General features: G+C 46.2%; 1 protein-coding gene across 1 annotated transcript in view; it reads right to left on the bottom strand.

Annotated features, from left to right (window-relative positions):
* Positions 1 to 503: 503 nt before the first annotated feature.
* Positions 504 to 13,369, bottom strand: part of aspnat (aspartate N-acetyltransferase) — a 71,241-nt gene continuing 58,375 nt past the window's right edge. The window contains exon 3 of the mRNA XM_085971925.1: positions 504 to 3,205. Coding sequence (XP_085828051.1) covers positions 2,838 to 3,205 — 368 coding nt within the window. The 3' untranslated portion in view covers positions 504 to 2,837. The remainder of the gene's footprint in view (positions 3,206 to 13,369) is intronic.

The following is a 13,369-nucleotide window of genomic DNA, read 5'->3' as shown; positions in this document are numbered from 1 at the left end:
ACACTTCACGCTCCCCAAGATTCATTCACTTTCTCCTCTTCGGGTCTGACTTCTTTAATTCATCCATTGAACAGACCAGGCTAATGTAACAAAAAGGCGGGGGGAATTCATTGAAAGCAAGACCTTACTCAATGCAACACACACAAAAAAAATCCACTTCTGCTTAAATTAGAGTCAACTAATTTTTTTAAATGGAGCTGTCCTATATATATATATATATATATACATACACACACACACATTCTTTATTCTGTGGCAAAAACTAGTAATCTCACTGCCTGTCGAACTCTGTATTACACAAGACTGATGCCACACTCGGTATGCAAGACTAATGCTATGGCAGGGGTTGAGACGCAGGTCCCGCTCCCTCCCATCCCCCAAACAGGCCATGTGAGTGGCTGAAATCAGCCGTGTGTTACCGAGGGGAGGCGACTAAGGTCATTCGCCGATCACCCTCTTGCGCCCCCGTTAACCGCCCCCACCGCCCCCCCCCCGGACCACAATCCAGAGCGACTGAGGAGAGAAACAGAAAAAGCCCATCGTTACAAAAAAGCTAACGCGAAAAATCAAATCAAATCAAATCAAATCAAATCGAGGTTCCACTCGGAGCTGACCCACAATGAAACAGTCCTTTCACACGTGGGGATCGGACCGCGATTGGTCACACAAGAGCAGCAGGACCATTGTAGACCAATCTTGCGCTAGTTTGATAACTGCCGCAAACTCACCATCGCCAGCGAGGTACGTTCTATGTACAGAAAATGACTTTAAAAAATAATTTGGACTGATGTGAGAGGTCTTAAATACTTCAGATATTCCATAGCTTGACTGTACAGTAAAAGCCAAGCGATATTCGTCGCCAATCCTTTTTAAAAAAAAAAATTGCCTCGTGCCAACTGGTTTTCGATAACTTTCGGAAAATACCGGTGTAACAAAAATAAACAAAGCAACCAATCTTTGTCCTTTAACCAGGAACGACTTCTTGAAAAAAGTATCTTTTTTTTTACACACACACGTACAGCATTTCTATTACAAGGTACTGAAACTAAAATCCTCCATTACAAACCATCGAGGTTCAGCGTCTCTGAGAAGTACTGAAGTGCATTTCCAGAAGTTTTTTTTAAAAATTATATATATAGTACATTTCCATTGTTTAAACTAAAATTCAGCTACCCATTTTTTGTTGTTGTTGTTGTTCTGAATTCAAGACAGACATTCGGCATGCAAAAAAAAAAATGCTTTTAAAATATACACATTTTTATTTCATGATGAAGGAGCTATATCCTTTGTCTTATTGTTCAGGCAGGCACTGTACACATACACTTAGGTACAGACACATGCCAATTGCATTGCTTCTGCATTCTACCAGTCACAAGGTTGATGTCAGGAAAGCAACTACCAGAGCAATGCTAAGCAAGGCTGCAGAGACCAATCACGACTATTGTTAGTAATTAATAATAAGAATTTTTTTTTGTTTTTTTTTTGCTTATGGATTTTGTAATAGTATATAATCTTTTTTTTTCCTTTGCAAGAGCCGTTCTCCTGTTCCCCCCCCCCCCCCCCAACACACTTGCTATTTTTGGACTCTGCATTTTGTCATTGATATGGCAGTGGTTGCGGGGGGGGGGGCGGGGGGGGGATGTGTTTCTACAGAAGCTACAGCTTCCGATCTGCTCAAACGACATCATTCAGCGCAAGCAGAGAGAAACAAAAATATTAAACGAGGAACTCAAAGAAAAACCGAACGGCGGCATTGTGACTGCAGTGTGCATGCGGAGGGTTTAAGCTCACGGTCACATAAGAACATAAGAAATAGGAGCAGGAGTAGGCCAATCGGCCCCTCGAGCCTGCTCCGTCATTCAATGAGATCATGGCTGATCTGATCCTAACCGCCAATCCACTATCACAGAACCATCTCCTGAATCTAACAGAATTAGACACACGAAATAGGAGCAGGATCAGGCCCTGGGGGGGAAAGGGAAAAAAACCAAAGTGCTTATTTTACAATATGCAACATGGGGATCAAAAAAGCGTTCGAATGACTGAATCTTGCTGGCTTGTGAAGACAATGGAAATAAGTGTCATGATATTGGATGCACCTTCTTTTCTCTCTCTCTCTCTCTCTCTCTAGTTTGGCAGGACACGGCACATCCAATATTTCTTTTTCTATTTTTTTTTTACAAAAAGGTGCATGTCAGAGCCCAGGCGCGAGTGAATCAGGCCAGGCCAGGGTGATCTTCTCGGCATGGCTGCACTTCCTCTTCATGCAGCAGAGCAAGCTGGGATTTGATCTCAAAGTGTATCACGGTAACACGCAGAACTACTGACATGAGGGGGCAGAGGGGGTCGGGGGTGGGAAAGAGCACTGATCACCGATCATCACTGGCAGTGCAGTAAATGCATGTGCACTGATCCGTCCCCATTTCAATCGGTGCCCCTTCCCCCCCCCCACCTCCCCCGCCACGCCAAAAAAAAAATACACCTCTACAGTGATCGTTACCGTATCCGTATTGTGTGGCCGATGTGCTGACGGAGATCTAGTCGAGGGTAACTTGGGTCGAGCTGCACTTAGACCCCAGCCAGGCATGCTGTACACGGGACGAATGTTAACTACAGGAGGAGCGCTTCGATCACAAGCAGCACCATCCTACAGCAAGTCTGGGGAATCATAACTCTCATCCAACAAAATCACGGCGACGGAGAGGGGTGGAACGGGGTGTGGTGGGGGGTGGGGTGGAAAAAAATCATCAAAAGATTATAACGCATTGGGCATTCGACTCTGGTGTTTGTAAGGGGAAGAAGGGTTGAAGGGTGAGGGGGGAAAGTGGGGGAAATGTTCATTCTTCACGGAGATGCAGCCGGTAGCGGTGGTAACGAAGCTGGAAAAACATTTTCTCCAAGACCGAGTGATTCATCCCCGGGAGAACGTAGTGTTCGGTGACGCCCACGTATCTGAAACCCAAGGACTCGTACAGCTTGTGGGCGGCCAGCTTGACGGCGGTGGTGCCCAGCACAACGGCGGAGTAGTTGTTGAGCACAGCAAACTCCAGAACCTTGCGGCCCAGGGCCTTGGCAATGCCTTTCCCCCGCTGGTCAAAGTCCACGGACATGCGGCGAAGTTCCACCGTGTTGTCCTCCTCGTTGCCTCTGGCAGCCACGATGCCCACAACATTCCCGTCCAGAACCGCGACCCAGAAGCAGGAGCCTACGACAAGAAGAACGGGTGTCTCAACATTTTGGGGGTCAATCATTGGCTTTCTCTTGACAAGGGTAGTTCTCGACTTTGTGCGATTGTGTGAAAGAGGTGACGGCGAGTCCGTCAACTTCAACGGAAATAAAAATCGGGGGAGATGTAAAACGGGCTGTTTACACTGTCGCACAAAGTCAAAATCTACCCCAAGAACATTTCATTAATATCGACATTAAAATAAAGTAAAATCTTCAAGCATTAGTTCTATATATACTTGTGACTCAAAGTTAATAATATAAACACATGATTCAACATGATGACTTTTATACTATTAGACATAAATCAATGTATATGCTCGATAAAACTGGGGTAAAATATTTATCTGGGACATTTGGCTGAGTATCTCCCTCCTCCTCTCCACCCCCCCCCCCGCCCCCCACCTGTCCCCTGACTATTCAAGGCCACGTAGTGAGTATTAATTTTGTTTGATATCATGAGCTGAAACATTCCATGCTACTTTGCCATATTTCAAACAAAGTGAATGAGTACAGGTCTTCATCTCAACTAAACTAAATGAGCACAGATCTTGGTTCACAAAACAAAGTGAATGAGTACAGATCTTCAGTTTTGTCAAACTGTATGTTTACAAAACAAACTGAGTGAGTGTGGTCAGCGACCTGAAACGTTAACTGTTTCTCTCTCCACAGATGCTGCCTGACCTGCTGAGTGTTTCCAGCATTTTCTGTTTCTATTTAAGATTTTCAGCACCCGCAGTATTTTACTTTTGAATGAGTAGAGGTTGATTTGAGTACAGGTTACAAAACAAACTGAATCAATACAGCACTTCACTTCATACAAACTGAATGACTACATAAGAACATAAGAAATGGGAGCAGGAGTTGGCCATACGGCCCCTTGAGCCTGCTCTGCCATTCAATAAGATCATGGCTGAACTTTTACCTCAACTCCACTTTCCTGCTGAACCCCATATCCCTTGATTCCCCTAGTGTCCAAAAATCTATCGATCTCTGTCTTGAATATACTCAACGACTGAGCCTCCACAGCCCCTCTGGGGTAGAGAATTCCAAAGATTCACAACCCTCTGAGTGAAGAAATTTCTTCTCATCTCAGTCCTAAATGGCCGACCCCTTATTCTGAGACTGTGACCCCTGGTTCTAGACTCCCAGCCAGGGGAAACATCCTCCCTGCATCTAGCCTGTCAAGCCCTGTAAGAATTTTATGTTTCAATGAGATCACCTCTCATTCTTCTAAACTCTAGAGAATATAGACCTAATCTACTTAATCTGTCCTCAAAGGACAATCCCCCATCCCAGGAACCAGTCTGGTGAACTTTTGTCGCTCCCCCGCTATGGCAAGTATATCCTTCCTTAGATAAGGAGACCAAAACTGTACACAATACTTCAGGTGTGGTCTCACCAAGGCCCTATATAATTGCAGTAAGACGCCTTTACTCTTATACTCAAATCTTCTTGTAATAAAGGCCAACATACCATTTGCTCTTCCTAATTGCTGCATGTTAACTTTCAGTGATTTGTGTACAAGGACACCCAGGTCCCTCTGAACACCAACATTTAGAAACATAGAAACATAGAAGATAGGAGCAGGAGTAGGCCATTCGGCCCTTTGAGCCTGCTCCGCCATTCAATGAGATCATGGCTGATCATCCAAGTTCAGTACCCTGTCCCTGCCTTCTCCCCATACCCCTTGATCCCTTTAGCCTTAAGAAATATATCCAACTCTTTCTTGAATATACTTAATGAACTGGCCTCCACCGCCCTCTGTGGCAGAGAATTCCACAGGTTCACCACTCTCTGGGTGAAGAAATTCCTCCTCATTTCAGTCCTAAATGGCTTACCCCTTATCCTTAGACTATGACCCCTGGTTCTGGACTCCCCGGCCATCAGAAACATCCTTCTTGCATCTAGTCTGTCCGGGCCTGACAGAATTTTATAGGTTTCGATGAGATCCCCTCTCAATCTTCTAAGCTCCAGTAAGTATAAGCCCAATTGACACAATCTCTCCTCATACGTCATTCCTGCCATCCCAGGTATCAGCCTGGTGAATCTTCGCTGCACTCCTTCCATGGCAAGAACGTCCTTCCTCAGGTAAGGCGACAAAACTGCACACAGTACTCAAGGTGTGGTCTCACCAAGGCCCTGTACAACTGTAGCAAGACATCCTTGTTCCTATACTCAAACCCTCTTGCTACAAAGGCCAACATACCATTTGCCTTCTTAACCGCCTGCTGCACCTGCATGCTTACCTTCAGTGACTGGTGCACAAGAACACCCAGGTCTCTTTGCACTTCCCCTTCTCCCAATCTATTGCCATTCAAATAATAATCTGCCTTCCTGTTTTTGCCACCAAAGTGGATAACCTCACATTTATCCACATTATAGTGCATTTGCCATTTTTCTGCCCAATCACCCAACCTGTCCAAATCGTAGTGGAGTTTCACGACATCCTCCTCACAGCTTACCCTCCCACCCAGCTTTGTGTCGTCTACAAATTTGGAGATATTACATCCAATTCCCTCATCCAGATCATTAATATATATTGTGAGCAGCTGGGGTCCTAGGACCGATCCTTGTGGTACCCCACTAGTCACTGCCTGCCACTTGGAAAACAACCCGTTTATTCCAACTCTTTGCTTTCTGTCCACCAACCAGTTCTCTATCCAAGTCAATACCTTGCCCCCAATCCCATGTGCCTTAATTTTGCATGCTAATCTCTTATGTGGGACCTTATCGAAAGCCTTCTGAAAGTCCAAATGCACCGCATCCACTGGTTCTCCCTTATCTATTTTACCAGTTACAGCCTCAAAAAATTCCAGATTAGTCGAGCATGGTTTACCTTTTGTAAATCCATGTTGACTTTGTCCGATCCTGTCACTGCTTTCCAAGTGCTCTGCTATTACATCTTCTATAATAGACTGTAGCATTTCCCCCACTACCGATGTCAGGCTTACCGGTCTATAATTCCCCGCTTTTTCTCTACCACCTTTTTTGAATAGTGGGGTAACATTAGCTACCCTCCAATCCATGGGTACTGTTCCAGAGTCTATCGAGTTCTGGAAGATGACCAGCAATGCATCTACTATTTCTAGGGCCACTTCCTTAAGTACCCTGGGATGTAGATTATCAGGCCCTGGGCATTTATCGGCCTTCAGTCCCATCAATTTTCCTAACACCATTTCCCTACAAATACTGATTTCTTTCAGTTCCACCCTTTCATCAGACCCTATGTTCCCCGGCATCTCTGGGAGGTTATTTGTGTCCTCCTTTGTGAAGACAGAACCAAAATATGTATTTAATTGGTCTGCCATTTCTTTGTTTCCCATTATAATTTCCCCTGATTCTGACTGCAAGGGACCTACGCTTGACTTCACCAATCTTTTTCTCTTCACATATCTATAAAAGCTTTTACAGTCAGTTTTTATGTTCCCTGATAGCTTACTCTCATATTCTATTTTCCCTTTCTTAATTAATCCCTTTGTTGAATCCTAAACTGCTCCCAATCCTCAGGATTATTGCTTTTTCTGGCCAATTTATATGTCGTCTCCTTGGATCTTATGCTATCCCTAATTTCCCTTGCTAGCCACGGTTGAGTCACCTTTTTTGTTTTATTTTTATGCCAAACTGGGATGAACAAATTCTGTAGCTCATCCATTCGGTATTTGAATGTTTGCCATTGCCTATTCACCGTCAACCCTTTGAGTGCCATTCCCCAATCAATCCTACCCAACTTGCTCCTCAGACCATCATAGTTTCCTTTATTTAAATTGAGGACCCTAGTCTCTGAGTCAACTATTTCATTTTCCATCTTAATGAAGAATTCAATCATATTATGATCGCTCCGACCCAAGGGGCCTCGTACAACAAGATTGCTAAGTAATCCTTTCTCATTACATAATACCCCGTCTAAGATGGCCTGATCTCTGGTTGGTTCCTCGACATATTGGTCCAGGAAACCATCCCGTAAACACTCCAGGAATTCCTCCTCCACAGTATTGTTACTAATTTGGTTGGCCCAATCTATATGTAGATTAAAGTCACCCATGATGACTGCTGTGCCCTTATTGCACACTTCTTTAATTTCCCTTTTAATGCCATCCCCCACCTCCGCCTTACTGTTGGGAGGTCTATATACCACTCCCACTAATGTTTTTTTCCCCTTAGTATTTCTCCATTCTACCCATACAGATTCCACATCATCAGAGCTAATATCCTTCATACAATTGTATTAATCCCTTCTTTAACCAGTAATGCTACCCCACCTCCCTTTCCTTTTTGCCTATCTTTCCTGAATATCGAATACCCCTGGATGTTGAGTTCCCAGTCTTGGCCATCCTTGAGCCACGTTTCCGTAATCCCAACCAAATCATATTCATTTACCTCTATTTGCGCAGCCAATTCGTCCACTTTATTACAAATGCTCCTCGCATTAAGACACAAAGCCTTCAGGCTTGTTTTTTTAATGCTCTTAGACCTATTAGAATTATTATTTACTGTGGCCACATTTGATTTAAACCGTTGATTTGTCTGACTGCCACTTTTGTTTTTCTGCTTCCTATCTTTCGCTTTTATCCCTGTTTCCCTTTCCTCTGTCTCCCTGCTCAGGTTCCCAACCCCCTGCCATTTTAGTTTAAACCCCCCCGAACAGTGCGAGCAAACCTTCCCGCAAGGATATTTGTCCCGTTCTGCTTCAGGTGCAACCTGTCTGACTTGTACAAGTCCCACCTTCCCCAGAAGCAGGCCCAGTGATCCAGGAAACTATAGCCCTCCCTCCTGCACCAACTCTTTAGCCACTCATTCATCTGCTCTATCCTCCTATTCCTATACTCACTAGCACGTGGCACCGGGAGTAATCCAGAGATTACAACCTTTGAGGTCCTGCTCTTTAATCTGCTACCTAGCTCCCTAAATTCTTGCTGCAGGACCTCATCCCTCTTCCTACCATGTCATTGATCCCAATGTGAACCACGACCTCTGACTGTTCACCCTCCCTCTTCAGAATGCCCTGCAGCCGTTCAGTGAAATCCTTGACCCTGGCACCAGGGAGGCAACAAACCATCCTGGAGTCACGTCTACGGCCACAGAAATGCCTATCTGTTCCCCTTACGATGGAATCCCCTACCACTATTGCTCTCCCACTCTTTTTCCTCCCTTCCTGAGCAGCAGAAGCACCCCTGGTGTCAGGAAGTTGGCTGCTGCTGCCTTCCTCTGGTAAGTCATCCCCCTCAACAGTATCCAAATCGGTATACCTGTTTGAGAGGGGGATGGCCACAGGGGTCCCCTGCACTACCTGCCTGCCTCTACTGCTCTGCCTGATGGTCACCCATTTCCCTTCTGCCTGTGCAGCCTTTACCTGTGGTGTGACCAACTCACTAAACGTGTTATCCATGACCCTCTCAGCATCATGAATGCTCCAAAGCCCATCCATCTGCAGCTCTAGCGCCACAATGCGGTCTGCTAGTAGCTGCAGCTGGATGCATTTCTGGCACACATGGTCGTCAGGGATACCGGCAGTGTCCCTGAATTCCCACATAGAGCAAGAGGAGCATAACACGGGGCTGGCCTGTCCTGACATGACATACCCTTTAATTAATTTAAATTAAATCAATACCACCAATTTAATGATATACTCAAGGGCGCTTGCCTGCCAGCAGTCCCCGCTACACCACAGAGACCCTAGAAACTATAAACCACAGAATTTAAGTTTTGTAAAGAAGGAGAAAGAGTAAATACTTACCAACCAATCACTTACCCGCTTTCTGGTGATGTCACACTTGGATTACTTTTTACCTCTCTCCTTCCCTCGGACTTCGGAGATTGGAGATTGGAAGGCCTTACCTGGTCTTGGAGCTGTATTTGAACTCGCCGCCGCTCAGCCTCATTCCCTCGCAGGTCCGCCCGCCTGCCTCCACTGCTCTGAGGCCTTACCTGGTCTCGGAGCTGCTTTTGAACTCGCCGCCGCTCACCCTCGTTCCCTCGCAGGTCCGCCCACCTGCCTCCGCTGCTCTGAGGCCTTACCTGGTCTCGGAGCTGTTATTGAACTCGCCGCCGCTCAGCCTCGTTCTCTCGCAGGTCTGCCCACCTGCCTCCGCTGCTCTGAGGCCTTACCTGGTCTCGGAGCTGTTTTTAAAGTTGCCACCGCTCAGCCTCATTCTCTCGCAGGTCCGCCCGCCTGCCTCCGCTGCTCTGAGGCCTTACCTGGTCTCGAAGCTGTTTTTAAAGTTGCCGCCGCTCAGCCTCGTTCTCTCGCAGGTCCGCCCGCCTGCCTCCGCTGCTCTGAGGCCTTACCTGGTCTCGGAGCTGTTTTTAAAGTTGCCGCCACTCAGCCTCGTTCTCTCGCAGGTCCGCCCGCCCGCCCAATCTCTCACCATTTAAAAAATACTCTGCTTTTCTATTTGTTCTACCAAAATGGATAACTTCACATTTTTCAAATTATATTCCAATTGCCATGGTCTTGCCCACTCACTTAGCCTGTCTATATCCCCTTGAAGCCTCTTTGCATCCTCCTCACAACTTACATTCCCACCCAGCTTTGTATCATCAGCAAACTTGATATATTACATTTGGTCCCCTCATCCAAATCATTGATGTAGATTGTGACTAGCTGAGGCCCAAGCCCTGATCCTTGCGGTACCCCACTAGTTACAGCCTGCCATCCTGAAAATGACCTGTTTATTCTTACTCTCTGTTTTCTGTCCATTAACCAATGCTCAGACAATGCTTATATATGACCCCCAATCCCATGAGCCCTAATTTTGTGTCACAGCCTCTTGTGTGATCAGATCTCATTTTTCTGAACTACAGATTACAGGTTTTCAGTTCAAGCAAACGAAACGCATACAGTCATCGACCTGAAACGTTAGCTTTGTTTCTCTCTCCACTGACGCTGCCTGACCTGCCGAGTTTTTCCCAGCATTTTCTGTTTTGATTTCAGATTTCCAGCACCCGCACTATTTTGCTTTTGAATGAGTAGCGGTGTTGGTTTGAGTACAAATCTTCAGTTTATAAAGCAAACTGAACGAGTGTAGGTCTTCGCTGACAATCTTTTGAGTTCCACTATTTTCCGGAGTCAAAATCAATGTTGTAAGTGATTGAACCGCTGCGTACAGCACGCAGGCTTTACTCGAGTCAGTATACGGCTGGCAGCTTTGATAAAAACAGCGTTTATCTGGTCTTATTATCCAACAAGAAAAGCCGGCAGGTGGGACACCAGCTGAGCTGTGCCACCTCCCCTGCATAGCTCGCTGCCACCATCAAACCAGCAAACAACTGAAGATCAGAGCGCTGGGGAACAGCCCACACGTGTTGCTGCCGGCACCGAGTGAACAATAACCACACAAAGTACCTGTAACCGATGAAAACAGACAAGAATCAGGCTGCAGAACCCTGTTGCACTGGAGACACGCGTTCTGTCACAGGAAGAATCCTTTTAGTTGGGGAGAGACGTTCGGGGTTTTCCGCTCCTGTGCTCGCCAACCTCTCATTTTCCACCCATCTGTTTTAAGGGACAGGGATCAGGGGCTGCAAGCACAGAATCAGAAAACCTTCGTCAGCTTGTCTGTCTCACATATGAAATTGGTTTAATTTGCACCAACTTCACTTTTAAGCCCATAAAAATATACAGATCATCTGTTCATTTATTTTACTGTGGGACCTTGCTGTGCGCAAATTGCCCGCCGCGTTTCCCTACATTACAAACAGCGACTGCGCCTCAAAGAGTACCCCGCCGGCGGTAAAGCGCTTTGGGACGTCCTGAGCTGGTGAAAAGATTACGATAAATGCAAATCTTTCGTTCTTTCAAAATAGTGAATCAACCCTCTTGCTTTTATTTCGCCTCGAGTTTCCCTTCTTTATATCATTTGCCCAGCTCCACCAGCTCCGTCCGGTCATTCCCTGTTAGGTGACTGAGGAGGGAACGTGAGATCTGGGCCTGGGAATTCCCGTGCGGGGATCCGGCCTGATCTCCCGTCCTAACTTCAGCGGGAGATCGGTGCGGGCGAGAAATTGGGACAGCGCCCATGGAAGTCACAGAGCCGGTTAAGAGGCGATCTAACAGAGGTTGTCAAGATGACGAGAGGTTTTGATAGAGTGGAGAGAGAGAAAAACTCTTCCCTCTGGCGAGTGGGTCAATAACCAGGGGTCAGAGATTCAAAATCATTGGCAAAAGATCCAGTGGGGAGAAGCGGAGAAATCTTTTCACTCAGAGTTGTGGGGATCTGGAACGCTCGACCTGAAAAGGTGCTGGAAGCTGATTCCATCAATTATTTTAAAAGGGAGTCGGACAGGTGCTTGAGGATGAGGAACTGACAGGGTTACGGACAAAAAGCGGAGAATTGAGGCTAAGCATGACTGCCCTTTCAAAGAGCCAGCAGAGGCACGGCGGGCCGAATTGCAAGTTTCCACGGATCTATTCTATGAATCTGTGAAATTCAGGCCGATGTTCTCAGGCCCCCCCTTCGGACAGCTCGCCTTCAGGTGACAGAATCTTTGGATCTAATCCCTTGAGCTGTACTCCCCCACCATGGACACAAAGTGCACTGTTACGGTTTTTTGTTTTTTAAAATCCCTCTCTTTGGACTCTCACTTTTAGTTTGGTCTCCCTTCAACTAGTTAGATGGACAAAATAAGCTACCGATTTCTGCAAGCTTCAGTGGCAATGACACCCTTTTGGACCACCTGACAAGAGGCGAGGATGCTACACGGCGAATGGTTCGTTCTCGGGCTGGCAATCAGTAACTAGTGGTGTTCCGCAGGGGTCAGTGCTGGGACCCCAACTCTTTACAATCTATATTAACGATTTGGAGGAAGGGACCGAGTGCAACATATCCAAGTTTGCTGATGATACAAAGATGGGAGGGAAAGCAGTGAGTGAGGAGGACATAAAAAACCTGCAAAAGGACATAGACAGGCTAAGTGAGTGGGCAGAGATTTGGCAGATGGAAAATAATATTGGAAAGTGTGAGGTTATGCACTTTGGCAGAAAAAATCAAAGAGCAAGTTATTATCTAAATGGAGAGAAACTGCAAAGTGCTACAGTACAAAGGGATCTGGGGGTCCTGGTGCATGAAACACAGAAGGTTAGTGTGCAGGTACAGCAGGTGATCAGGAAGGCCAATGGAATCTTGGCTTTTATTTCAAGGGGGATGGAGTATAAAAACAGGGAAGTCTTGCTGCAGTTATACAGGGTATTGGTGAGGCCAGACCTGGAATACGGCGTGCAGTTTTGGTTTCCATATTTAAGAAAAGATATACTTGCTCTCGAGGTGGTTCAGAGAAGGTTCACTCGGTTGATTCCAGAGATGAGGGGGTTGACGTATGAGGAAAGGTTAAGTAGGTTGGGCCTCTACTCATTGGAGTTCAGAAGAATGAGAGGCGATCTTATCGAAACATATAAGATTGTGAGGGGGCTTGATCGGGTGGATGCGGGGAGGATGTTTCCACTGATGGGTGAGATTAGAACTAGGGGGCATAATCTAAGAATAAGGGGCTGCGCTTTCAAAACTGAGATGAGGAGAAACTTCTTCACTCAGAGGGTAGTAAATCTATGGAATTTGCTACCTGAGAGAGCTGTGGAAGCTGCAACATTAAATAAATTTAAAATGGAGATAGACAGTTTCCTATCAGATAAGGGAATTAGGGGTTACGGGGAGAGGGCAGGGAAGTGGACGTGAGTCTAGGTTCAGATCAGCCATGATCCTATTGAATGGCGGAGCAGGCCCGAGGGGTCGTATGGCCTACTCCTGCTCCTACTTCTTATGTTCTTATGTTCTTATGTAACCTACGCTGGTTTTGATTCCTTCCCACTGAGGTATAGAATGACATCGAATTTACAGCACAGAAACAGGCCATTCGGCCCAACTGGTCCACGCTGGTGTTTATTCTCCACACCAATCTCCTCCCACGCCTCCTCATCTAATCCCAGCAGCATATTCCCTTCTCCATCATGTGTTTATCCAGCTTCCCCTTAAATGCATCTACGCTATTCGCCTCAACCACTCCCTGTGGTAGCGAGTTCCACATTCTCACCACTCTCTGGGCAAAGGGGTTTCTCCTGAATTCCCCATTGGATCTATTGGTGGCCATCTTATATTTATAGCCTTTAGTTTTCGACTCCCCCACAAGTGAAAACTCTTCTCTACCTCTA

The sequence above is a fragment of the Somniosus microcephalus genome, chromosome 1, assembly GCF_052327205.1.
Source record: "Somniosus microcephalus isolate GS21.2 chromosome 1, FLI_Smic_1.0, whole genome shotgun sequence".
In the NCBI taxonomy this organism is placed as follows: domain Eukaryota; kingdom Metazoa; phylum Chordata; class Chondrichthyes; order Squaliformes; family Somniosidae; genus Somniosus; species Somniosus microcephalus.
The sequence above is the reverse complement of the archived record's forward strand: the minus strand, read 5'-3'. Positions and strand labels throughout refer to the sequence as shown.